Below are 27941 nucleotides of genomic sequence, written 5' to 3'. Positions count from 1 at the left end.
CAGCCTGTCGGGCTTTTTTTTTTTTTTTCTCTTTAAAAAATGCTGATATCTGCTATATTTGGTGGTTGAATTTAGGAACCCCAAGCGAAGAAAGCACATTATTACTGTTAAATTCACCTTGTTACATACAATTTAAGGTTTTCAGCTGTGGAGATCATTTAGGACTCTATCTTCATTAACTGATATATGTATTTATTTTTCCTGCTGATACAACAAAGATTGTTAGAGATAAAACTAAGTTCAAGGGGCACCTGGGTGGCTCAGGGGACTAAGCATCTGACTCTTGGTTTCGGTTCAGGTCATGATCTCATCATAGAGGAGTTCAAGCCCCTTATAGGGCTTCGCTCTGCCAGTGCAGAGGCTGCTTGGGATCTGCTCTCTGCCCCTCCCCCACTCACACACGCTCAAAATAAATGCAAAATAAAAATGAACTTAAAAAAAAAAACTTAAGTTCAAGATCTGGCTCTACCACTTTCTAGCTGTATCAACTTGAGAAAGTTATTTAACCTCCAAAGCTTAGTTCATTTGTAAAATATCAATACTACATTCTGAGAGAATTACTATAAAATGTAAGTAAATAAAATACTGTGAAAGCGCTTTATAATAATACAAAGAACTGCAATAATACAAACCTGCCCAACATAGTATTTGGCTGTGCAGTAAAAATGGATGGGTCTACAACAAATCTAGTGTTATCCACTATTAGTGTTACTCGTTCCGACGTTCTTACATTCCGAGCTCCTTCTTTTGCATTTTCATATACAAACACCATCTCCCCAGATGTTTTACAGCTACCATCTGAACTTGACTGACTACTGTTTCTGCTGCTGTTCCCAGCACTGCTACTAGAACCATTTGGAGATGCCTTCTGAGGACGAGGACTGCTTGGACGAGAGGAACTGTGGTCTTTTTCTCGTTCTGAAATAAAGGCGTTAAAAAAAGTTATGCAAATTTTCCTTTAAAAAACTCAAAAATCCATATATAGTTTTTAAAAACTCTGATGTAGAAAAGTTGTTTTAAATCACAGCATTTCTGCTTTTTGATTTCAAGTAATATTTCTTCAGAACACTATAAATATTAATTATTTCCCAGGAATAAAACCTATAACATCAAAATGTTTTCTAATTTTTGTAGATTTTTTAAAAAGGTGTATTGATGGCTATTACTGACCCAGACTAAGATCAAAATTAAGGTAAATTTATGATATTATTCTATTTAAAAATATACAGAAACCAAGAACAGAATAGTCTTACAACTCAGGTAAGTAAGCAATGAAAGTTAGTAAAAGATTAATAAAAATACTAATTTTATCTGTCCTAAATTCTAAAAGTATTAGTACTAGTCTGAGAACACAAAGTACAAACTTTGGACTCTCACTATGCTAAAAAGAGCATTACCAAACCAGTAATTTATCTCACAAAAGCAAAGTCCCAAAGGAAGAAAAAAGTCACTAAGGACACAAAGAAGTATTTGTATTTTTCAAATGACTTTTAATGTGTACCAAATAAACTGGCTTCAATAGCTGATGCTATATTGCTCTTTTCATTATCACTTTTGTTTGGAATAAAAGCACTGCCACAAGTTTTATAGGATCATATGATTACTATCTATAATTTTACTTAGGTAGGAAATATTGTTAAAATTCAGAAGATTTTCTTTAGCTGTTCCAATATTCTACAAAGGGAAAATTAAAACTAAGAATAGATTCTGTGATAAGTTCCCTCTAGAGGTTAGAGAACTAAATTTTAAAGGTGACCTAAAAATGTACCTCCATCTCATCAGATTCATCAGCTTCTGCCAAATTCCTCCATGACTCAGGCTACTTAGAACACTCTGTACAGCTTTACTGATTATATAATTAGATTTGATATATCTCCAGAGATATTCTGACACCTCCATTTTATTGCCTGTTTCCAGAATGTTGGTAGTATCCCAAAAGCAAAATTTGCTGAATTAATAAAATCATTTATTACATTATCCTCCTATTCTCTTCCCAGGTACTGAAGTTAGCATATAGCAAACTGTCAACTCTTATTTATACTTGTGTTGATTTCTGGCTTATCAGTGCTAGTTTGACTTTAGGGACCTACTTACATATTGATAACTTCTCTGTATAAGTAGGCCCTAGGATAAATGATTTTGATTTATAACAATCAAAAACGGGTGCCTGGATGGCTCAGTTGGTTAAGCATCTGACTTCAACTCAGGTCATGATCTCACAGTTTGTTAGTTCAGTGCCCTGCATTGGGCTCTGTGCTGGCAGCTCAGAGCCTAGAGCTTGATTCGGATTCTGTCTTCCTCTCTCTTTGCCCCTCACCCACTCCCACTGTCTCTGTCCCTCAAAAATGAACAAACAATAAGAGAAAAACATTTAAAACAATCAAAAACAACCTCAAATACTAAGTCAAGGTATTAAACGTGCCCTTCTCCAGGGACAAATGAAAATCAGCACTCTCACACAGCTTCTGTTCCTCTGCTTCAGACTGGTGCTTTATAGTCACACAGTGTATTTACCTGAAGTATAATAAGGTTCATTTATAGTAATAAGTAGGAAGAAAAAGACCTGAGCTACTTGTCAAGAAAACAAAACACTTCACACCTTTTTCATCTTCTATTTTTTGAATTAAAAATACTGTCAAAATTCAAAACAAATTACTACTTGATGATGTTCTAGCATTCACTTCCTTTTCTAGCATGATTAACCAAGAATTCCTATTAACAGTTTACTACAAATTTTAAAAGACAGGGGTGCCTGGGTGGCTCAGTCAGTTAAGCAGCTGGACTTCAGCTCAGGTCATGACCTCACAGTCTGTGAGTTCAAGCCCCCCATCAGGCTCTGTGCTGACAGTTCAGAGCCTGAAGCCTGCTTCGGACTCTGTGTCTCCCTCTCTCTCTACCTCTCCTCTGCTTGCTGTCTCTCTCTCTCAAAAATAATAAACATTTTAAAAAATTTTAATAAAAATATAAAAAAATAAACCACTGCTACTTATCTCCAGATAAAAATCTATTTGAAAGATTTAAAAAATCTACATATCACAGTTTTAAAGCCTTTTTAAATCACTTCTTTTAGAAGACTGTTCGAGACTTAAAAAATTCACTTTTAAGTTTCATTTAATAAATGGATTTTTTCATAGCAAGAATGAAGCTAAGCTAAATAGAAGCAACTGAATAGAAGTTAATTTTACCCTGAAGTAGTAGGCACAATTCACTGTCATTACTGCTTTAAAAAGGTAACTGCGTGTTTATAAAAACTGTCAGGAAGATTAGTGAATTTTACATACCAACATGGTGCTGTCGTGTTGGAGACGTAACATTTCTAATACAAGGAGTGAGTTGAGATTCTGTTCTTTCATGAGATGAATCTCGCGATCTGTCACTTGACCTTCGTCTATCTCTTGATCGTTCATGTCCCCCACTAGCACCATGCAGACTCATTTTGGTGTGGTCAACAACTCCTTTAGCAACACGTGAGGGAGTACTGGTAAGTCAGAAAAGAAAATTAACCAAAAAAATAGAACATGAGATTACAAATGCTTTTAAAGAAAAAAGCAATTAACATAAAACTACTACTATCTTCAAGTGTAAGAATCAAGTGCTACTTTATAATTCTGAAAAGTAGTTTACCTTAAACTTGTAGGTTTTATAAATTCTGGAACACTGTATCTTTAAAGATCATATAATGCAATTTAGTATTTTTAAGAATGACAAAACTAAAGCCCAGAAATGTTCATTAACTTTCTAGTTAGTAGTAACGGTAGTAGCAGTGGAGACCACCGAGATCCCCTAAATATTAGTCAAATACTTTGCTCTCTTTGATTTGGTGGATGGGGAGGTACAGAAAGAACACCAGCTTCTGGAACTCTTAAAAAAAAAACAAAAATGAGGTATGGGGCAGAGTAACTGGTCTCCTTGCCAAGTAAAATAAGTCTACATGCTAACTTTAATCAACTTCATTTCTCAACTTTAATCAAAATCATTTCTCTAAAAAGCTTTACTGTGCTGTGTGAAGTCACAGAATTTAAAATTTTAAAACATCTTATGTAAATCTGTTCATGAGAAGTGAATAACTGAGAATGATGATTAATGTGATTGACAGAATTCAGTCACACAATTATTTATAAAGTTGTATGTACTATCTGCACAATGCTATAAAGAAGCACCCTCAAGGAACTTATGATTTAAGTGTAGCAGTAAATAATACATGAACATGTAGAAATTTAAACAATTCAAAAGTTATCTCAAATTTCGAGGCACCTGGGTGGCTCAGTCAGTTAAGCATCGGACTTCGGCTCAGGTCATGATCTCACAGTTCATGGGTTCGAGCCTCGCATCGGGCTCTGTGCTGACAGCTAGCTCAGAGCCTGGAGACTGTTTCATATTCTGTGTCTCCCTCTCTCTCTCTCAGACCCTCCCCTGCTCACACTGTGTCTGTCTGTGTGTTTCTCTCTCTCTCTCTCTCAGAAACAAATAAAACATTAAAAATTTAAACAAAAAAAAGTTATCTCAAATTTCGTATGTAAAATGGCTAAATATATCTCAAATATTTAATAAATGAGTTACAAATAATAAATGTTTTAAGATCTCAGAGGAAGAAGACATCACTGTAGACTAATCACTGGTGAACCAGGTGCTGGCAAATAGATAAAATTTTAATAATCAAAATACACTTCAGGTAGGAAAACTGACATGAACATCAATGAGACAGAGCCAGACCTAATTAATAGATTTGGAAATTTACCATCTTAGCAGATACCATGGTGCATGGTTTTAAAATACTACAGTGTTTTTTATAAATAAAAATAGAAGAAATTTCATAGCTTTAGAGAAATCTAGACTTAGAATCAATTTGTACTTGCATACTTAATTGCTCAACGTTGTTGAATATTATTTAACATTTTGGAACCTTAGTTTCCTCATCTGTAAAATACAGGTTCTATCTACTTTGTAAGGTTAATATAAGGATAAAATATAAGCAAGCTGACCAGCAATGTACCTGGTATAACAGAATCACGCATTAAATATTAGTTTATTTAGTTATGACAGATGAAGATATTAAAGTTCAATTACAAGATTGCTCTGAGTCACAAAATATTTAGGATATGCTAACAACACTGTAACTCAAGGCTTTTGATTCATTCCAGGGCCCCTTCCATAATATTACCCTGCATTCCGTCACTGAAACCACACGAGTTAAAATTTAATCTTCTTGATTTCATTTTAAATTCCATAGTGCTTCAGGGTCATCTCCTCTGTTGGCTTATTACCTATAATTCTTTGTTATTTTAGTGGTTTCTTTCATTATGAAAATCAGCTATCACCTCATTATAACAGACTACAAAGATAAAAGATAAGGCCAGTTTTGCATTAACCATAAGAGTTACTTCTAGGAAAATAAAGACAACCTATCAACCTTTGTCAGTTGTCTTTCATAAACCTATAGAAAAAAAATTCTACTACCACCTTCTTTCTAGTGAAAAAAGATCAGACTAGGATTGCATCCTTGAGACATATTTTTCTTCGAATAGAAAAGATTCTACTGCATTTGTGTTAAAACCCTTAGAACAGAAACAAAGGACTTTCTGCTTTATGTCCTAAAGTAGGAAAAGGAAAGCAATCTACACTAGTAAAAGGATTATATATTGAAAAACATAACTCCTCAAATTATTCTAGCTGTTACATTCTAAATGTGCCAAGAAGCACATTTTCAAAACATGAATCTGATAGTCTAATGGATATGGTATAAATACAACTACAACTAAGGCAAATGCAGGACAAATGTTCAGTTTGAGCAAGGGCCAAGGAGACTGATTAATAAAAAAAGCATTTCTACCAGACAACTCTGTAACTGAAACATTAAATACTACTAAGCATTCACTTGTATAGATTTTAAATAAATGCAAAAGTGTCATAATATACTTCCATTCTTTCTTTTCATTCCCAAATGTGATGTACTCTGAATCAGACCTTCAAAATCAGATGTCATGGAAGACTAATTACATCCTGCTTTAATTAAGTAATTTTAGATCAGAAAAGCACTCCAAGGGCAAAAATAATTAATATGTGTAAAAGAAAATGAGGACAAGCAAGTTCAGAGGGGATAAGTCTGCTTCATGTTGCATTTAAAAGAGTCAGAGATATGTGACTGAGAGGACAGGTAAGGAGATGCAGATTACACATTACAGAAGAAGATTACACATTACAGAAGAAAAGACTTGTGAATCTGAACACACAAGAAGAAATATCCAAAATAAATATAGTATGCATTACTAAAAAAATGGAGCCATGACTGAACTGCAGATCAATTTCAAGTGCCCTGATATAGGTATTAATGGAGTCCATAGAGGAAAAAAAGTGGAGAAAAAATATTTGAATAATGTCTTGAAATGTAATAAAAACTATAAACCTACAGATGTAACTAACACACACAACAAATCCCAAACACATTTTAAGAAAAAAATTTTTTAAACCCTGCGAACCTAAGTTTGTTATATCCAGTAAAAAACTCCCTTCAAAACTAAAGTGGAAGGAAGAAGGTGCCTAGGTGGCTTAGTCAGTAAGTATCCAATTCTTGGTTTCAGCTCAGGGACATGATCTGTTTTGTGGGTTCAAGCCCCGCATCGGGCTCCCCACTGGCAGTGCAGAGCCTGCTTGGGATTCTCTCTCTCCTCCTCTCTCTCTGCCCTTTCCCTGCTCACAGTCTCTGTCTCTTTCAAAATAAATAAATAAACTTAAATAAATAAATGAATGAATAAAAAATAAATAGCGGAATGCATTTTCAGGCACATACACAAAAAGATGAATAAATTCATCATGAGCAGACCTGCATGATAAGAGTTACAGGAAGTCCTTTAGTCAGAAGAAAAAGTAATGCTAAATGAAAATATATATCTATACAAAGGAATGAAGAACACTAGAAATAATAACTGCATGTGAAGATATAGTTTTTTTAAATTGTTTAAATCTCTTTAAAAGATTAAACAATAATAACAATACAACACATTGTATATAACATACACATATGACTACAAGAGCATAGTCTGGGATAAGAGACATAGAAGTAGACTACTGTAGCTCTTAAACCATTTCTTGTGTTGTAGAATATCATTTGAAGATAGACTGATAGAGATGTGTATTATAAGCCCTAAAGCAACCACTAAAGTAGGAAACAAAAAATTATAGCTAATAAGTCAACAAAGAAGGAAAAATGAAATTGTTTTTTAAAAAAAAAATCTAAAAGAGGGCAAAGAAAAACAGGGAGGATGGAGAAACAATCAACAAGTAAGGCAAAGAGAAAATAAACAGCAAGATGACAGGCTTAACCTTAATCATATCTATAATCACATTAAGTATAAGTGGCCCAACCCATAAAAGACAGATTATCACATTGGATCTAGAAGTCAGACCCAACTATGTGCTGACTACATGAAACACACTTTAAATATAAAGGGACAAAGAGGTTCAATATAAATGGATAATAAAAGATAAAACATAGTTAACACTAATCAAGAGAAAGCAAAAGTAGCTATATTAATATCAGACAAAGTAGACCACAGAAGAACATGATCAAGGCTTTTCCTAAAAATACAGGAATATATTCATTAAAAGTACATCCCAGGGGTGCTTGAGTGGCTCAACTGGTTGAGCTTCCAATTCTTGATTTCAGCTCAGATCATGATTCAAGGGCTATGGGATCAAGTCCCACATCAGACTCCATGCTGGTCATGTAGCCTGTATGGAATTCTCTCTCTCCCTCTGCCCCTCTTCTCCGCTCACGTTCACTCTCCCAAAAAAGTAAAAAATAAAAAATAAATAAAAGCATGTCCCAAAAGTTCTTCTGTCTCATAAGAGAGCTTCAAGATACATAAAGCAAAAAGTATAAATATAAAATTACAAGAACTCCACAATTATAATCAGAAATTTCAATACCCTCCTGTAATATTTAATAGAGCAAGCAGAAAATCAGGAAAGATGAATAAAATTTGAACACTAACAACTGCCTTTACCTAATTCACATTTATAGAACATTTAACCCAGGAAGAGCAAGAAAGTCCTTTATTTCACATCCACACAAAACATTTATCAAGATAAACTATATTCTGGACACCAAAACAAGTCTCAATAAATTTAAAAGAATTCAAACATATACAATTTGTCCTCTGATTAAAATGGAATTAGATTAAAATTTAATAACAAAGATATATTGAAATTTTCCAAGTATCTGGAAATTAAATAACACCTTTTAAATAACCCATGCGGCAAAGAAGAAAATGGAAATTTTTCAAGTAAAAACCCCAACATATTCAAAATTTGTAGAGGCATTACATTATAGCAGTGGCTAGGGACCAAATTACAGCATTAAATGCCTGTATTTGAAAAAAAAGTGCTAAAAAAAATAATAATCACTTCAGTTTCACCTTAAGAAACTAAACAAAACTAGAGGTGCCTGGGTGGCTCAGTTTGTTAAGCATCCAATTTTGGCTCAGGTCAAGATCTCATGGTCTGCGGGTTTGAGTCCTATGTTGGATTCTGCGGTGACAGCCCAGAGCCTGGAGCCTGCTTCAGATTTTATGTCTCCTCCTCTCTCTCTCTGCCCCTCCTCTGTGTGTGACTGCGCACCCACTCTCTTGCTCTCTTTCTCCCAAAAATAGTAAATAAACATTTTAAAAAAGAAAATGAAACTAAACAAAACCTAAATTTAACCCAAAGTATAAAAAATTAGTAATAAAGGTCAGAGTACAAATTAAGAGACACAGAAAAAGAATAGGGAAAATCAATGAAAACAAAATCTAGTTTCTTTGGGGGGAAAAAAAAATAACAACAAATTTATAAACTTCTAGCCAGACTGGGGAAAACATGAGAAGATACAAATTTCAAGTATCAGAAATCAGAAAGTTGACATTTCTACAAACGTCACCTATATTTAAAAAGTAACAGAAGAATATCATAAACAACTTTATGCAAATAAGTTCATCAACTTAGAAAAACTAGACAAATTCTAAACTACCAAAACTCACTCCAAAAGAAACAGAGGTGTACAGCTCTATTTCTATTAAAGGATTTGATTTTGTAATTAAAAACTTTCCCTCAAAGAAAACTCCAGGCCCAGATGGCTTCACTGATGAACTCTACTAAGCACCAGAGATATAATACCAATACCTATATAAGCTCCTCCAGAAAATTGAAGAAAACCTATTTCCTAATTCATTCTGAGTTCAGGATTACCCAGGTACCAAAAACAGACAAAGACTTTACAAGAGAATTACAAACCGACAAACCTCAGAATATGCATATTTTAAACAAAAGTTTAATAAGCCAAATAGAGCAATATATAAAAATGTCAATACATCATGATCTAATGAGATTCATCCTAAAAACCCAAGAATGTCTGAATACTCAAAATCAGTTACTATGTCAATTATACTCCAATAAAAAACTCTTTCCTCAATCAATATAATTCACCATATTAACAAAATAAGAAAAAATTTGTATCTCAATATACATACAAAATACATTTGCCTGAATACAAAATCCATTCCTGATTAAAAAATAAAAAAAAAAAATAAACATTCAGCAAAGTATGAATACAATGGAATTTCATGAACTGGGCAAAAGGGATCTATGGAAAATCTACAGCCAACATCATACTTTGTGGTTAAAGACCAAATGCTCTCCACCTAAGATCAAGAAAAATACAAGGATGTCCATTCTCACCACTTTTATTCACCAATGTACGAAAAATTCTAGCCAGAGAAACAGGGCAAAAAAAAATAAAAGACACTAAAGGCATCCAGATTGGAAAAGAAGTAAAACCAACCTTACCTGCAGACAATACAATCATCAACTGTAGACTCTAGTACAGGAAGTTACTAGAACTAATGAGTTTATTAACAAGGTTATACAGGGAACCAACCCATGCACAATTGAAAATCTGCATAGAACTCTGACTCTGCGGGTCGCCTGGGTGGCTCAGTCGGTTAGGCATCCGACTTCAGCTCAGGTCATGATCTCACAGCTCGTGGGTTCGAGCCCTGCACTGGGCTCTGTGCTGACAGCTAGCTCAGAGCCTGGAGCCTGTTTCAGATTCTGTGTCTCCCTCTCTCTCTGACCCTCCCCTGTTCATGCTGTCGCTGTCTCTGTCTCTCTCTCTCTCTCTCTCTCAGAAATAAAAAAACATTAAAAAAAAAAAGACCTTTTGACTCCCCAAAAAACTTAAAAACTTAATAGTCAACTGTTCACCAAAAGCCCTACCTATAAACAATTAATACGGATTTTGTGTGTTGTATATATCAAATGCTGTATTATAATAAAGTAAGCTAGAGAAAATTTTGAAAATGTTAAGAAAATCATAAGGACTAGAAAATACACTTACAGTACTATATGTGTATTTATTGGGGAAAAAAACCCATGTATAAGTAGTCCTCCACATTTTAGACCCATGTTGTTCAAGGGTCAACTATACTAGGAATAAAATAATGAGAAATTAAAATTTTAAAACAACACCATTTACAATAGCATTAAAAAACTTAAAATATATAAGGATAAATCTGACCAAAGATGTGGAAGATCTGCATGCTGAAAAGTATGAAACACTGCTGGCAGTAATTTAAAAAAACCTAAATAAAAGGAAAAATTTACCATGGTCACAAGTCAAATAATTCAATATTGTTAAGATATCAATTCTCCCTACATTGATCTACAGATACACTACAATTCTAATCAAAAACTGAGCAGCTTTCTTAGTCAAAAGTGACAGATTCTAAAAATTCATACAGAAGAGCAAGGACCTACATAGCCTACGTAATTAAAAAAAAAGAAAAGATATGGAACACTAATACAGCCTAATTTCAAGGCTTATTTTAAAGCTATAGGAATGAACACAGTATGCTACTGGTATGACAGACAACTAGATCAATAAATGAAGAAAGAGCCCACATACATACATAGACAACTCATTTTCAACAAAGGTTCAAAGTCAATTCAAGAGTCTTTTGATCAAATAGTGCTGAAACAAACGAATATAAATGTATATTCCACTGCCGGCACCCGGAAAAGGGGGAGTTGCAGGAAAAGAAAGGAGAACTCGGATCTAAAGTTTGCATCATGTACAAAAGTGAAGTGAAAATGGGTCACAACCCTAAATCCAAAACCTAAAATTATAAAAATGTGACAGGAAAAAAGCATGATTCGTTAAAAAATAAACTGATAAACAGGGACTAGATCAAAATTTAAAACTTTCACTCTTCAAAAGAGCAAAAATTTCATTTTTGAATAAATTCTGAATTTTCATTCAAATTTCAGAATGAACTCACGTATCTGATAAAGAACAAGTATCTAGAACATGAAGAACTATCAAAGTAATGTGCAAAAAACTTGGGGTATACAGATGAAAAAAATTAAGTACATGAAAAGATGCTGAACATCACCAATCTTAAAGAAATGCAAATTAAAACCACAAAGTAACAACATTTGAATGGCTAGATTCACATCTATTTGAATGGCTAAATAAAAAGAATGGCCACATCAAGTGTTGGTGAATAGGTGTATGAAATCAAGCTCTCACATATTCCTGATGATAGTGTAGAATGGTACCACCACTTTGAAAACCGTTTTTGGAAAATAGTTTGAAAGTTTCTTAGGAAGTTAAATATATACTACTCATATGATCCAGCCATTCTATCTTATGTATTTACTCAAAAGAAATAAAAGCATATGTCAATAAAAAAGATACAAACATTGTTAGTTGCTTTACTTGTAACCCAAAATGGAAACAACCTAAATGTCTGTAAACAGGTAACTGGATAATTTGTGGTGTATGCATACAATGGAATACTACTCAACAAAAAGGAGAAACAAATTATTAATACAAATTACAACATGGATCAAGTTCAAAATTACACTGAGTGAAAGAAGCTAGATCTCTACACCACCCCAAAAAAGGGAACAGTTATATCAAATTCTAGGAAACAAAAACTAAAGTACAGTGTCAGAAAATACAGTGGTGTTTGTATGGGCATGGAATATGGGGGCTGAAAGAAGCAGAAGGAAAGAGTTACAAGGGACCCCAAGTAGAAATCTTTGAGTGGAAAGAAAAGGCCAACTAGGAGAAAATTATAAAAGGAGAAAATTTCATAGATAAAAGCAAACATATAACAAAGGTAGTAGATTAATCACTTATAAAACCAGCATGGAGGTTGAAACACAAAAGCAGTAAAATCAATTACATCCACAAAAATCAGCCACAGGATACACAAAATAAAAAGATGTAAATATGACATCACATACCTAAAATGCGGAAGGAGGAATAAAAATTTAGAACTTTAGACTATATTTGAATTTAGGTGACCATTAACTCAATATAAACTATTTATGTACGATGTCATATATGAGCCACAAACCACAAACCAAAACTATAATAAATACACAAAAAAATAAAGAGAAAGGAATCCAACCACAACACTAAGAAAAATCATCAAACCAGGAAGGAACAGAGCAAGAGAAGAAGAAAGGAATGGAGAAGAACTATAAAAACAACCGGAAAGCAATTAACAAAATCATAAATAAGTACATACTTATTATTACTTTAAGTATAAATGGACTAAAAACCTAATCAAAAGACACTGGACATGCGCCCCTCCCCCGCATGTGTTCTCTCTCAAAAATAACATTAAAAAAAATTTCTAGGGGAGCGCCTGGGTGGCTTAGTCGGTTAAGCGGCCGACATTGGCTCAGTTCATGATCTCGCAGTTCATGAGTTCAGAGCCCCGTGTGAGGCTCTGTGTCGACAGCTTTGGAGCATGCAGTCTGCTTTGGATTCTGGGTCTCCCTCTCTCTCTGTCCCTACCTGCTTGTGCTCTGTCTCTCTCAAACATAAACATTAAAAAAACTTTTTAAGGCAATCACAGGAAAGAATCTAGGAAGAACACAAAAACCCAGAAGCTAAACAACATGCTACTAAATAATGAAGGGGTTAAACAAAAAAATGAAGAAATAAAAAAAAAAATACACAAAGACAAATGAAAATGAAAACACAGTGGTCCACAATCTTTGGGACATGTGAAAAGCAATTCTAAGGGAGAAGTTTATAGCAACACAGGTCTACATCAAGAAATAAGAAAAATCTCAAATAACTCAACCTTACTAACAACTCAACCTTACACCTAAAAGCCAGAAAAAGAACAACCAAAGCCCCAAGCTAGCAGAAGAAAGGAAATAATAAAGATTAAAGCAGAAAGAAATAAAATAGAGGATTAAAAAATAATAGAGAGGATCAATGAAACCGGGGGCTGATTTCTTAAAAAGATAAACATTGATAAGCTTTTAGCCAGACTCATCAAGAAAAAAAGAGGAAATAATAACTGACACCACAGAAATACAAAGAAGTATGCTAATAAATTGGACAATCTAGGAGAAATGGATAAATTCTTAGAAACATATTATCTTCCAAAATCAGGAAGAAATAGAAAACCTGAACAGACCAATTACTAGTAAAAAAAGTGAATCAGTAATCAAAAAACTTCCAACAGTCCAAAAAACTTTACAACAGTCCAAGACTAGATGGCTTCAAATGTAAATTCTACCAAACATGAAAAGCTAATACCTATTCATCTCAAGCTATTCCAAAATATAGAAGAGAAAGAAAATCTTCTAAATTCACTCTACAAGGCCAATGTTATTACCCTGATACCAAAACTAGGCAAAGATACTGCAGAAAAAGAAAACTACAGGCCATGATCTCTGATAAACATGGATGCAAAATTCCTCAACAAAATATTAACAAACTGAATTCAACAAAACATTAAAAAAGCAATTCACCACAATCAAGAAAGTTTACTCTAGGTACATAAGGGTGGTTTTCGATATTCACAAATCAATGTGATACATCACATTAACAAAAGAAAGGATAAAAACCATAGGATCATCTCAAAAAAGCATTTGACAGAATACAACATCCATTCATGATACAAATTCTCAACAAAACAGGTTTAGGGGGAACATGCTTCAACACCATAAAAGCCACATGTGGAAAACCCACAGCTAACATCATAAACATCATATTCAATGGTAAAAAACTGAAAGCCTGACCTCAGATGAGGAACAAGACAAGGGTATACACTCTACCACTCTTATTCAACATAGTACTTACTGGAAGTCCAGCAGCAGCAATCAAACAAGAAAATGTTATAAAAGGCATCCACTGGTAAAGAAGAGTAACTCATTATTTGTAGATGATATGATCTATATATAGAAAACCCTAGGGGTGCCTGGGTGGCTCAGTCGGTTAAGCGTCCGACTTCGGCTCAGATCATGATCTCACGGTTTGTGGGTTGGAGCGCCGCATGGGGCTCTGTGTTGACAGCTCAGAGCCTGGAGCCTGTTTCAGATTTTGTGTCTCCCTCTCTCTCTGACCCTCCCCCTGTTCATGCTGTCTGTCTGTCTGTCTCTCTCTCGCAGAAATAAATAAAAAACATTAAAAAAAAAAAAAGAAAACCCTAAAGACTCCACCAAAAAACCATTAGAACTGATAAATGAACAGTAAAGTTGCAAAACACAAAATCAATATACAGAAATCTCTTCCATTTCTAACAAGTAGCAGAAGGAGAAATTAAGAAAACAATCCCATTTACAACTCCACCAAAAAGAATAAAATCCCTAGGACTAAATTTCACCAAGGAGGTGAAAGATCTGTACTCTGAAAACTATAATACACTGATAAAAGAAAGTGAAAGCGACACAAACAAATGGAAATCTATTCCATGCTCATGGGTTGGAAGAATATCATTAAAATGTCCATACTACCAAAAACAATCTACAGATACGATGCAATCCCTATCAAAATATCAACAGCATTTTTCATAGAGCCCGAACAAATAATACTAAATTTGTAACAAAACACAAAAGACCCTGAATAACCAAAGCAATCTTAAAAAAGAATAACGAAGCTGGAGGGATCATAATCCCGGGTTTCAAGATATACTACACAGATGTCAGTAATCAAAACAGTGTCATACTAGCACAAAGACACAGAGACCAATGAAACAGAACTGAGACCACAGAAATAAACCCATGCTTATGTATTCAATTAATCTACAACAAAGGAGTCAAGAGTATACAATGCGGAAATGACAAGTCTCTTCAATAAATGGTGCTGGGAAAACTGGACAGCTACATGCAAATGTATAAAACTGAACCACTTTCTTATCCCATACACAAAAATAAACTCAAAATGGACTGAAGACCTAAATGTGAGACAGACAAAACTCCTAACAGAAATCACGTGCAGTAATCTCTTGGAAATCAACCTTAGCAAACACATTTACGGATATGTCTCCTCAGGTTAGGGAAGCAAAAACAGAATTAAACTACTGGAACTATACCAAAATGAAAAGCTTTTATACAGCAAAGGAAACCATCAACAAAACAAAAGATAATGTACTGAATGAGAAGAGATATTTGCAAATGATATGTCAAATAAGGGATTAATATCCAAAATATATGAAGTTCTACAACACACACACACACACACACACAACCCAAATAACCAGATTAAAAAACAGGCAGAGGACCCGAACAGATATTTTTTCCAAAGAAGATATATGGATGGTCAACAGGCACATGAAAAGATGCTCAGCATTACTAATTATCACGGAAATGCAAACTAAAACCACAAAGAGGTATCACCTTACAATAATGGCTAAAACCAATCAGAATGGCTAAAACCAGAAAGAAGTAACAAGTGCCACTGAAAATGTGGAGAAAAAGAAACAGTTGTACACTGTTGATGGAAATGTAAATTGGTACAGCCACTGTGGAAACCAGTGGTGGAAGTTCCTCAAAAACTTAAAAATAGAAATACCATATGATCCAGCAATACCACTACCCAAAGAAAACAATAATAGAATTGAAAAGATATATGCATCCATGGGGCGCCTAGCTGGCTCAGTCAGTAGAACACCCCATGTCTGGAATAGAAATTTGGGGTCGAAATTACCTAAAAATAGGAAGGGAGGGACGGAGGGAAGAGAGAAAAAGAGAGAGAGAGAGAGAGAGAGAGAGAAAGGAGGGAGGGAGGGAGGGGAAAGGAAAGGAGGGAGGGGGAAAAAAGGGGGAGAGAGAGAGAGAGAGGAAGGAAGGAAGGAAGAAGGAGGGAGGAAGAAAATACACATGCTTCCCTATGTTTACTGCAGCATTACTTACAAAAGCCAAGATATGGAAGCAACCCAAGTATCCATCAATATGGATAAAGAAAATGCAGTATATATACTATAATGAATACTACTCAGCTATAAAAAGAATGAGATCCTGCCATTTGAAACAACATGAATGAACCTAGATGGTATACTGCTAAGTGAAATAAGTCAGAAAGAGAAAGACAAATACCATATGATTACACTTATATGCAGAACCTAAAAAATAAAACAAATGAAAACCAAAAGTCAAAGTCTGAAATACAGAGAACTGGTGATTGCCAGAAGGGAGGTGGGTAGGTGAGATGAGAGAAATAGGTAATGGGGATTAAGAGACACAAACTTACAATTTTTTTTAGTTTTATAATTTATTTTATTTTTAGTTTTAATTTTTTGTGTTTTTATTTATTTTTGAGAGAGAGAGAGACAGAGTATGAATGGGGGGGGGACAGAGAGAGAGGGAGACACAGAATCTAAAGCAGGCTCCAGACTCTGAGCTATCAGCACAGACAGAGCCCAATGCAGGGCTCAAACTCACAGACCATGAGATCATGACCTGAGCCGAAGTCGAATGCCCAATTGACTGAGCCACCCAGGCGCCCCAAGAGGTACAAACTTACAACTGTAAATCACAGAGATGAAAAGTACATCATAAAGAATATAGTCAATAATATTGTAGAGGCACTGGGTGGCTAAGTTTGGTTAAGCATCGGACTCTTGATTTCAGCTCAGGTCATAATCTCGCCATCCTGAGAGCAAGCCCTGCATCAGGCTCAGTGTGGAGCACGGAGCCTACTTGCCCTTTCCCTCTGCCCCTCCCCTGCTCGTCCTCTCTTTCTCTCATTTTCAAAATAAATCAAATTTTAAAAATAATAATAATAATATTGTAGTAATAACGTTGTATGGTAACAGATGGTGACTACACCTAACCTGGTGAGCACTGAATAATGTATATAAGTGCTGAATCAATATGTTATATGCCTAGAATTAATGCAGCATTGTACGTTAATTACACCTCAATATTGAAAAGAAAAAAAAAGACCTCAAGGAAACTTTTGGGTGTGATGGATATGTTCATTTACTGATTGCAGTGAGGTTTTTTAAGTGCATACCTGTATCAAAACTTATCAAACTCTACACCGGAATTGGCCTTTTATTAGCTAAAACATGGCTTGCTTAAGGCTATCCTCCCAGAAAGTTTCTACTTAGTCATTTCAATTACACTTAAGTAACAAAAGTCATGCCTTTCTTCTAATAAATTCTAAATTCTCTTTCACTAACCAACATAGATTCTTGCATTTCTCTTATAACATGGTTCTTGTTCTCATGAAACCACAAGCATTTCCACAAGATTAAAAACAACTACCATCTCCAACTGATCACTTGAAAACCTCATAGATCAGCATTTATTACCCAACAATTACTAAAGAAACCCAAATCAGAATCCATAATCATGAATCCTCTAAGATCACAATTTTCGTCAATAATATCACTCACAGCACCTCACTATGTAAATAAACCAACCTTAAACATAAATCCTATTGCCAAAAGAATTTCCATTTTTTAATCTTGCAATTTTATAAGCTAATTATGCTTCCAATTTATCTTATGCCAACTCTGCACTTCAAAATCATGCTTTGAAGCAGAAGATAAATCAACAGGCAGTAAATCTCTCCCCTCCAAGATAAATCTCACTAAAACGGTCACTCTCAGAAGCAAATACCTATTTATATCAAACTTCAGAATATTTGTTTTATATGAATTTCTGCTTATGATCTTGCCACCTAATTTGTTTCAAAATTCCAATTTCGGCAACAGATTCCAATGGCAGACAAGTTCCTAAGGACTGAAGAGAAATTTAAGGGTCTTTTTTATTTTGTTCAATAAAACTAAAAAACTCCTACAAGGGGTAAAATAGTAAAGTAGTATGTAGAGAATTTTAAAAATCCAACAGTACTGCATTCTCTGAAACGATAAATAAACTACGGTACATCCACAGAATGGAGTAGTACTCAAAAATAAAAAAAGAACTACTGTTATGTACAACAATGTGAATGGATCCAAAGGCATTATACTGAATGAAAAAACCCAAACCCAAACGTTTACACACTCTGATTCCATTTATATAATATTCTCAAAATTATAATGATGAAGAACACATCAAGGGTTGCCAGAGGCTAATGATGGGAGGAAAGGGCGTGACACTAACGAGACAGCAGGAAGGAGTTGTTTGCTTGTGATGATGCAATAGTTCTGTTTCCTAATTGTGGAAGTAGTTACATGAATCTATGTATTTGATAAAATATCACAGAATATATACTAGAAAAAAAAGAGTTTACCTAAAAACTGATGTCTATAGTTTATAGTATTGTACTAATGTCCATTTCCTGGTTTGCTAATATACTCCACCTATGTGAAATGGCATCATTAAGGGAAGCTGGGTGAAGAGTACCCAGGAACTCTGCACAGTTTTTGCAATTTCTTGTAAATCTAAAGCTATTTCCCAATAAAAAAATTAACAAAAAAGACTGTAACTGATATTACTAAGCACTGCTGCTGCTATCCAAGAGAAACTAGTTGTAACAAATACACAAAAGTAAAATATCTATAAACTGAATGATATTCATTTATATATGGCACTGTTATGTAGTAAACACATGATACAATCTTATGTGATCGCATTTTCCCAGTCTGAGTAATTATATTACCTATCTTTAAACATTTCCAGCAACTAACACCATAACCTGGTGCATCCCATTAATGTTTGTTGAACTTAGCTGAAGTTTCAGGGTATATATAATATCTAAGCATTTCCCTTCAATGGTTGTTTATCCCTTAATGTGGGGGGGTACCATATGGAGAGATTTAAAGCTTTACAGTTTATAAAGTGTTTTAAACATTTAATCAAGCTTTTAACCTTTTCTTAAAAATGAGGTAAGTATCCTTGAAGCAGTATTTTAAATCCTATTTTTATTCTGGGGAAAATTAAGCTGTTTTTATCACTCTAACAAGTATCATATTTTATGTTTTAGCTTTTTAAACTAAGCCTTTTAAATGATTTCATAGTAATGTATTTTTAAACACTTAATCTGTATATGCTTTTTATAAGAATTTTTAAGGTGTTAAAAGATGCAAAACCATGGCTCATGGACCAACTGCAACCCATTGATTTTTATAAATAAAGTTTTATTAAAACACAACTATGCCCATTCATTTATACATTGTCATGGCTGTTTTCACTCTATAATGGCAAAACTGAGTGGTTGCAACAGATACTATATAGTCCACAGACCCCAAAATATCTACTATTCAACCCTTTATAGAAAATGTTTCCCATTTCTACATGTCAGTAACTGTGATGATATAAGAAATGCTACCAAACTTCTGAACCTATTTTCAACAGATTTAATGCAAATTTCTCTCATCTTTCCCCCCTTTTCTGGTCTATTAGCATTTCTATAAGCTTTTTGTTCTGCTTAATATACTGTCAATTTCCCAAGGAACAAAGGCTAATTACTGAAAAAGGAAGCTCTCAACTGAGGACTGAGCTATGCTCTCAAAGGTCATCTGTAAATCTGTTGTTTGATCCATTTTTTTTCATGGAAATATTTTAAATAATACTTAAATCACAGATTTCCCCACTAAAAACAACTTTCGCAAGAAATATAGCCCAAGAATAGTTTTAATACTAGTCCTAAATCCTAACATCTTTCTCTTCTTAAAAATCTCATTGTCAGATAGTCAACAAGTCTAGTAACACAGACCCAGGGACAGCAGCAAGAAAGTTCCATAGAAAAAAGTACCCTTGGGGGCACCTGGGTGGCTCAGTCAGTTAAGCATCCAACTTCGGCTCAGGTCGTAACCTCACGGCTCCTGGGTTGGAGCCCCTTGTCGGGCTCAGTGCTAACAGCTAGCTCAGAGCCTGGAGGCTGTTTGAGATTCTGTGTTACCCTCTCTCTCTGACTCTCCGCTCCTCACGCTGCCTCTCTCAGAAATTAAAAAAAAAAGAAAAGAAAAAAAGAAAAAAGTACCCTTGTACACTGTTGGTGGGAATGTAAATTGGTACAGCCATAGTGGAAAAGGCTCCACAAAAAAATGAAGGTATGAAGGTTCCTCAAAAAATTAAAAACAGAATTAATCTATGATCCAGTAATTCCACTACTGAGCATTTGTCCAAAGAAAATGAAAACACTAACTTGAAAAGACATATGCATCCCTATGTTTACTGCAATATTATTTACAATAGCCAAGACAGGGAATCAACCCAGGTGCCCAGTGATAGGGAATGGATAAAGAGGATGTGGTATGTATCTATGGCGTATGTATGCATACATACACACAATGGACTATTACTCAGCCATCAAAAAGAATGAAATCTTGCCATTTGCAACAACACGGATGGACCTAGAAGGAATAATGCCATAAGTGAAATAAGTCATTCAGAGAAAGACAAATGCCATAGGATTTCACTCATATGTGGAATTCAAGAAACAAAACAAAGATAAAAAAGAGACAAAAAAACCCTCTTACATACAGAGAACAAACTGGTAGTTGGCAGAGGGGAGTGGGAAGATGGGACAGATAAAGGAGAATATCTTGATGAGCAATGAGTAACATACAGGATTGTTAAATCACTATATTGTACACCTGAAACTAATGAGTGTATGTTAATTATACTCAAATTTAAAAAAAAAGGAAAGTTTCATATAGTGTTGCGTGACTATTCTAAGAGCATCTTTTCTTTGAAGTCAATTGAAAACCTAGATACTAAAAATTCTCAAAGTACCCCAAAAGGGCAAGGCTTTAATATTTTACTACCAAGGTAAAAGTTTTCTCAACTGATACAAACTAATTTCATACAAACAGCAAAGGAGACAGAGGCTTCTTTAACTTTCAAAATGTCTATTACTTTGTTGCTGGTTTTTGAACTTTTTTAATAAAGGAAGATGTTGCTAGGCAAGAATAATCTCCAAATAAGACTCTCTGAGGGGCGCCTGGGTGGCTCAGTCAGTTAAGCGTCCGACTTCGGCTCAGGTCATGATCTCACAGTTCGTGGGTTCGAGTCCCACATAAGGCTCTGTGCTGACAGCTAGCTCAGAGCCTGGAGCCTGCTTCAGATTCTCTATCTCCCTCTCTCTCTGACCCTCCCCTGCTCACGCTGTCTCTCTCTCTCAGAAATAAATAAAACATTAAAAAAAAAGTCTCTGAAGTTATAATATCTAAATGTTATATTGCTAATTTTTTCAGTTCTAAAAAATAACAGTTTTAATTCATCAATAAGTATCAGATGCTTACAGTATACAGTGACAACTAAACCCTATAACTAAAAGTACTCTTACATCCCCTTTTTCCTAAAAATTTGTTTTAACATGGATTCAATATATCAAATATTCACTGAACATAAATCGTATGCTACATACTATTCTAGTTCTTATGTATATAACCAAGAAAGACTCTGCCTTTCAAATTTAATACAATCTAGAGGAGAAAAACACAGAATATATACAAATAAATACATTAAATATCATATGGTGATAAGGGCTATGAGGAAAAAGAAGCAGGGTAAAGAGGACAGAGACTCATCATCTTGAGGAATGAAGTTCTATTTTACAGAGTGGTCAAGGTGGGACTGAGATGTCTGAGCAAAGTTCTAAGGAAGAGAGAAACAGAACTATGAGAATATATGAGCAAGCAAAGAGCCTGTGACAAGAGTAATCTTTGGCTTTTTTCAAGGCATTCAAGAAGGCCAGGATAGCTGAAGCACAGATAGCAAGGACCATGTTAAATGATGAGCTCAGACACTAGGGCCAGATTATGAAGGGCCTTAAAAGAATGTTTAAAGAGTTTTTGGAATAGCCAAAGTAATGTTGAAAATGAAAAGCAAAGCTGGAGGCATCACAATTCCGGACTTTAAGCCATATTACAAAGCTGTAATCATCAAGACAGTATGGTACTAGCACAAAAACAAGACACATAGATCAAAGGAACAGAATAGAGAACCCAAAATTGGACCCACAAATGTATAGCCAACTAATCTTTGACAAACCAGTAAAGACTATCCAATGGGAAAAAAAGACAGTCTCTTCAGCAAATGGTGCTGGGAAAACTGGACAGCAACATGCAGAAGAATGAAACTGGACCATTTTCTTACAGTGCACACAAATAATTTCAAAATGGTTGAAAGATCTAATTTTCTAAAATCCTAGAGAAAACAGGCAACAACCTCTTCCCTGGCCACAGCAACTTCTTACTAGACATGTCTCAGAAGACAAGGGAAACAAAAGCAAAAAAAAAAAAAAAAAAAAAAAAAAAAAAAAAAAAAAAGCCATTGGGACCTCATCAAGATAAAAAGCTTCTGCACAATAACAAATGAAACAATCAACAAAACTGAAAGGCAACTAATGGAATGGGAGAAGATATTTGCAAATGACATATCTGATAATGGATTAGTATCCAAAATATATGAAGAATGTATACAACTTAACACCTAAAAAAAACAAATAATGCAATTTAAAAATGGGCAGAGGACATCAATAGATATTTCTCCAGGGGCACCTGGGTGTCTCAGTTAAGCATCCGACTTCGGCTCAGGGGTCATGTCTCACAGTCTGTGAGTTAAAGCTCCACATCAGGCTCTGTGCTGATAGCTCAGAGCCTAGAGCCTGCTTCAGATTCCGTGTCTCCCTCTCTCTCTCTCTGCCCCTCCCCCTGCTTGTGCTCTGTCTCAAAAATAAGTATTAAAAAAGTTTTTAATAGACAGTACTCCGAAGAAAAACTGCAGATGGCCAACAGACACATGAAAAGATGCTTAACATCATTCATCATTAGGAAAATACAAATCAAAACCACAATGAGATACCACCTCACAACTGTCAGAATGGCTAAAATTAGCAATTCAGGAAACAACAGATGTTGGCAAGGATGCAGAGAAAGAGGAATGTTTTTGTAATGTTGTTGGGAATGCAAACTGGTACAGCCACCCTGGAAAACAGTATGGAGGTTCCTCAAAAAATTAAAAATAGAACTACCCTAAGACCCAGCAATTACACTACTAGATATTTATCCAAAATATACAAAAATTATACATTATACAAAAATGCTGATTCGAAGGGGCACATGCACACAAATGTTTACAGCAGCACTATCAACAATAGCCAAATTATGGAAAGAGCCCAAATTCCATCAACTGATAAATGATAAAAGATGTGGTGTACACACACACACACACACACACACACACGGGAATACTACTCCGGTATCAAAAAGAATAAAATTTTGCTATTTGCAACAATGTGCATGGAACTAAAGTGTATTATGCTAAGTGAAATAAGTCAGTCAGAGGAAGTCAAATATCAAGATTTCACTCATAAGTAAAATTTAAGAAACACAACAGATGAACATAGGGGAAGGGAAGGAAAAATAAGATAAAAAACAGAGGGAGGCAAACCATAAGAAACTCTTAAATAAGGAGAACAAACGTGCGGGTTACTAGAGGGGAGGTGGGTGGGGGGATGCACTAAATGGGTGATGGGCATTAAGGAGGTCAACTGCTAGAATGAGCGCTAGGTGTTTTATGTAAGTGATGAATCACTGGGTTCTACTTCTGAAACCAATACTACACCATATGTTAATTAACTTGAACTTAAATTCATACATAAATACATACAGGGTTTTTGCTGTTGATCTGAGTGAAATGGGTACCAGTGCAGTATAAATTACATAATCTAACTTATGTTAAATCAAGTGGACAACAGAAGAAAGGATGCAAAGATAGAATTCAGAGGCTACTGTGAATAATCTAGGGGAGAGCTAAAAGTGACCTGGACCAGGGTTGTATCAGCAAACATGGCAAAGAGTGGACTATATATTCACAAGAATAAGAATCTGAAATTTCAGTGGTGCCTAGGTAGCTCAGTCAGTTAAGTGTTGGACTTCAGCTAGGGTCATGATCTCACAGTTTGTGGGATCAAGCCTCACATCGGGCTATGTGCTGACACTTTGGATCCTCTGTCCCACCCCCCATCTCTGCCCCTCCCCTTCTCATGCACTCTCTCTCTCCCTCTCTCTAAAATAAACAAACATTTAAAAAAAGACTTTGAAATTTCAGAAATCAAGTGCAGGATGTGAGAGAGAGGAATCAAGGAGGGCTTTATGATTTTGGTCTGAGCAACTTAAAAGAATGGAAGTTCCATTTCCTACATGAGCATAAGAGTGGGAAGATTAGGTTTGGAAAGGATACATGTATCTTAGACATGTTAAAGAATGAGATGTTAATTCAACATCCAATGCAGACATCAAATAAGGAGTTAGACACATATGTCTATAGTTCAGGGGAAAGGTCCAGGTTAGAGATGAAAATTAAAGAAGTGGAAATGTCCATATACTTGATATTTTCAAGCAACTCCCTACCATAGAAAATTATAAAGTAGCTTTAAAATATAGCTAGCCACTATTAAAAACTTCACAGATGTAAATTAATGATCAGATATATTTTGTATCTACTGATTAGTCATTCATTCAACAAATATTTACTGAGCACTTTATGCCAGTTGCTATTCACGATTGAGAGTAACATTAGAATGCATACATAATCACATACTGTTAAAGATGCTTCAAAAAATTTTCTAATTTTTTTAATGTTTTTTATTTATTTCTGAGAGAGAGACGGCGTGAGCAGGGGAGGGTCAGAGAGAGAGGGAGACACAGAATCTGAGCAGGCTCCAGGCTCTGAGCTAGCTATCAGCACAGAGCCTGACACGGGACTCAAACCCACAAACCATGAGATGGTGACCTGAGCGGAAGTCGGACACTTAACCGACTGAGCCACCCAGGTGGCCCCCAAAATTATTATTTTTAAAAATAAATATGGCGCACCTATCCTACTTATTACTAAGGGCGGAAAATCAACCAATGAGAAAAAAGGTATGAAGTACAAATACAAGATTTAGTTTTAGAAATCTATATCAAATTGCGAATATTTTAACAAATTAGTTTCACAAAACATGTTTCTAGAGAGAAATTCTAGCAACTCCAAAATCACTTATACTTCCAAATGTCCTTTTGAAAACAGACTTACTCCACTAAATTCCCTTCTCTATGCCTTATGCTAAAATTTTAAGCAGTAAAAGAATTAAAATTAAAAATCTAAGCAGCTCTTTCTGCCCACAGGTCCAGTCTCCGTGCTTCAATAAAACAACCTTAAAAACATAAATAAAAATTGAATTAAATTAAAAATCTACACTACCCTGCTAAATTAAACTTAGACTGATAAAATTAAAGCATGAGAATTTACATCAGAGGCCCTTTGATACCAGGCATTCAATATGCCTAAGTTACCATGAGAAATACCCAAAGAAACACTGAATCTAAGTTCAGGAAAACACTTTTAGAAAATGTAATCCAAATACCTATCTAATTTCTGAATCTCATCTACCAAGTCCTCATGAATTGGCTGACCTTTGCTGTTAATGTCAGGGAAAGGTAACTTTTTTCTTTTTAACAGTTTTGTTCCATCTTTGGAAAGCTCTGATTCTTGTTAACAATAAGCTTAATTAATAAACCTTGTCATCCGACCCTAGTTCAGGGTTTAGACCAGTTAATTCTCTGTTGTGGGATGTTTAATAGCACCCCTGGCCTCTACCCTCTAGGCACTAGCAGCATTCCCTCTTCCCAGTTGTTAACAACCAAAAATGTCTTCAGACATTCCCAAAGCCCAATGAGGGGCTAAAACATGCCTCTCACCGGTGAGAACCACTGCCCTAGCCCTATCTAGCCCTATTCACTAGGACCAAATAACAATAACAAGAACACTAAGATCTGAGCAGTTAATACATGCCAGGCACAATTTTGAGCACTTTACATATATTTTCATTTAATGCTCAAAACCATCCCCAGCTGAGAAAACGGAAGCTTAGAGGATAAGGAATTCACCTAAAAGTAGGTAGCAGATTAAATGGCAGGTCTGAGATGTGAACTAAGCAGTTCAATTTCAGAGCTCATGCCTTCAACCTCAAACAAGTCTGACTCACACCAAGTCTAATGTCATTTCCAAAGGACAAACTCTTCACATATCTGAAGATGCCTCTTGTAACTAGATTCCTTAATATCAATCAGAGCTGCCCCCAAGACCTCTAATCAGTTCCTTAAACTTAAAAGGTTTCCAACTTCTTCACATCCTTCCTCTGAATATACATAGAACTAAAGACAACAATACTTTGGTGTAACAGCAGAGTGTCTCTAGCCTTCTTTCCCACTAAGTATGATGGTTTTTTAGCGGGGATGGTGGGGGAGAAAATGGGATGATGGCAGTCACATTGTACTTTTGTTTTCTAACAAGTTCACTGCCAAAAACCACCCCCAGGTCCTTTCCATGTGCATTGCTGTAAAGCCATGCTAACTTACGGTAGTGTTAAACATAGTAAGTGTTAGATTAAAAAAAAAAAACAATTCACTTTAATTTAGTCCAACAATACAAACTCTGAGCTCATATTGGATCATTTAATTTATCATGTACTGTCCTTCCTTGTTCATGGTCATCTATAAATTTGATCATTTGCCTTTTCCAGATGTGCAACAAGACAAGGCCAAGAAAAAAGCCATCTTCCAAGATCAATAATCTTGGATAGGGTCATTCAAAATCAAACTCATGTTAACATAATCAACTTGTAGCTAACTCATTTTTCCTTCATCATACACCCAAGGGCATAAAAAATGACTTCACCAAAACCTAACCTTAAGTCCAAATACCTGATATTGTTAGTAGTCTAAAAACTGCATCAGAAAAAAAAAAAAGAAAAAAAAAATCAAAGTTGCTCTAACCATCTATTTTTAGCAAACCCATTCTGGATCATTTTTAACCTATTTTTCTTCAAGTTAGTCATAAAACTACCGTTTCCATTTTTTGTTATAAAATCTTCTCAAAATCAGAACTAGAATCCCCTATCTTTTAGTACTTGTTTTCTCATAAAACCTTTAGAAACCACAAATAATACCAATAAGCTTAAAATTTTATAGGCATTTCCTTTTGTAAATGTTTAAATGTTTCAACTGGCTGAGAAAGTAATCCATTTAACTAGATGCATTCTTTATCTCTATACCCCATTTATGTCCTTCATTGCAATGTTTGCTTTGTTATTATGTATTATTGGTGGTAGTGGTGGTTTGTTCTTCCTCTAAAAGAGAAGCTTCTTAAGAGCTAAGGGATTTTTTCTTTTTCCTTTATTGCCAGGTATTATTATTACACTTTCTTTGATTATCTTTTTAAATGTATTACAAGAAACCCTTTGGTTGGTCTTAGCATTTTTCAAATGTCTCAACTCATCTGAGCTCCTGTTTTACTAATTTTTATAAAGATTTATTTTTTATAAACTTTATTATGGCAATCTTAGCTATTTGCTCTGCTTTAAAAGTAGTGCATTATCTTTAAGGAGTTTATTGTGTAATCACACTAAGGATCTTTTTCTGTCTGAAAAATATCAAAATTACATTTATACTTATCTCCCTTAGACATTCTTCCTTTTCAAGAGTAATTTATCCTACAGAATCATGATGATCTTTTCTCTTATCAAAAGTTAGGAAAGCTCAAATTGGCAAGTTAAAAAATATATACACAAAAACACTATGCAGTTCTTGAGAATTATGCTATGGAAGACCATTTTGTGACATAGGGAATGTTCATGATTAAGTGTTAAAAAGAAAAGGTTATATAACAGTATATACAGTAATAACTCAAAACCATTTTCAAATATATGTGATTTT

At 34.8% G+C, this 27941-nt stretch overlaps 1 protein-coding gene across 5 annotated transcripts in view; it reads right to left on the bottom strand.

Annotated features, from left to right (window-relative positions):
- BTBD10 (BTB domain containing 10) overlaps positions 1-27941 on the bottom strand; it is a 75644-nt gene that overhangs the window by 20780 nt on the left and 26923 nt on the right. For all 5 annotated transcript variants that reach the window (XM_077761176.1, XM_077761173.1, XM_077761174.1 and 2 more), the window contains 2 exons: positions 3282-3478; positions 633-918 (listed from right to left, as the gene is read on the bottom strand). In XM_077761176.1, coding sequence (XP_077617302.1) covers positions 633-918; positions 3282-3435 — 440 coding nt within the window. In that variant the 5' untranslated portion in view covers positions 3436-3478. The remainder of the gene's footprint in view (positions 1-632; positions 919-3281; positions 3479-27941) is intronic.

This window comes from Crocuta crocuta, unplaced genomic scaffold (genome assembly GCF_008692635.1).
Source record: "Crocuta crocuta isolate KB4526 unplaced genomic scaffold, BGI_CrCroc_1.0 scaffold233, whole genome shotgun sequence".
Taxonomy (NCBI): domain Eukaryota; kingdom Metazoa; phylum Chordata; class Mammalia; order Carnivora; family Hyaenidae; genus Crocuta; species Crocuta crocuta.
Note: the sequence above shows the minus strand (reverse complement) of the source record. Positions and strands in the feature narration are given on the sequence as shown.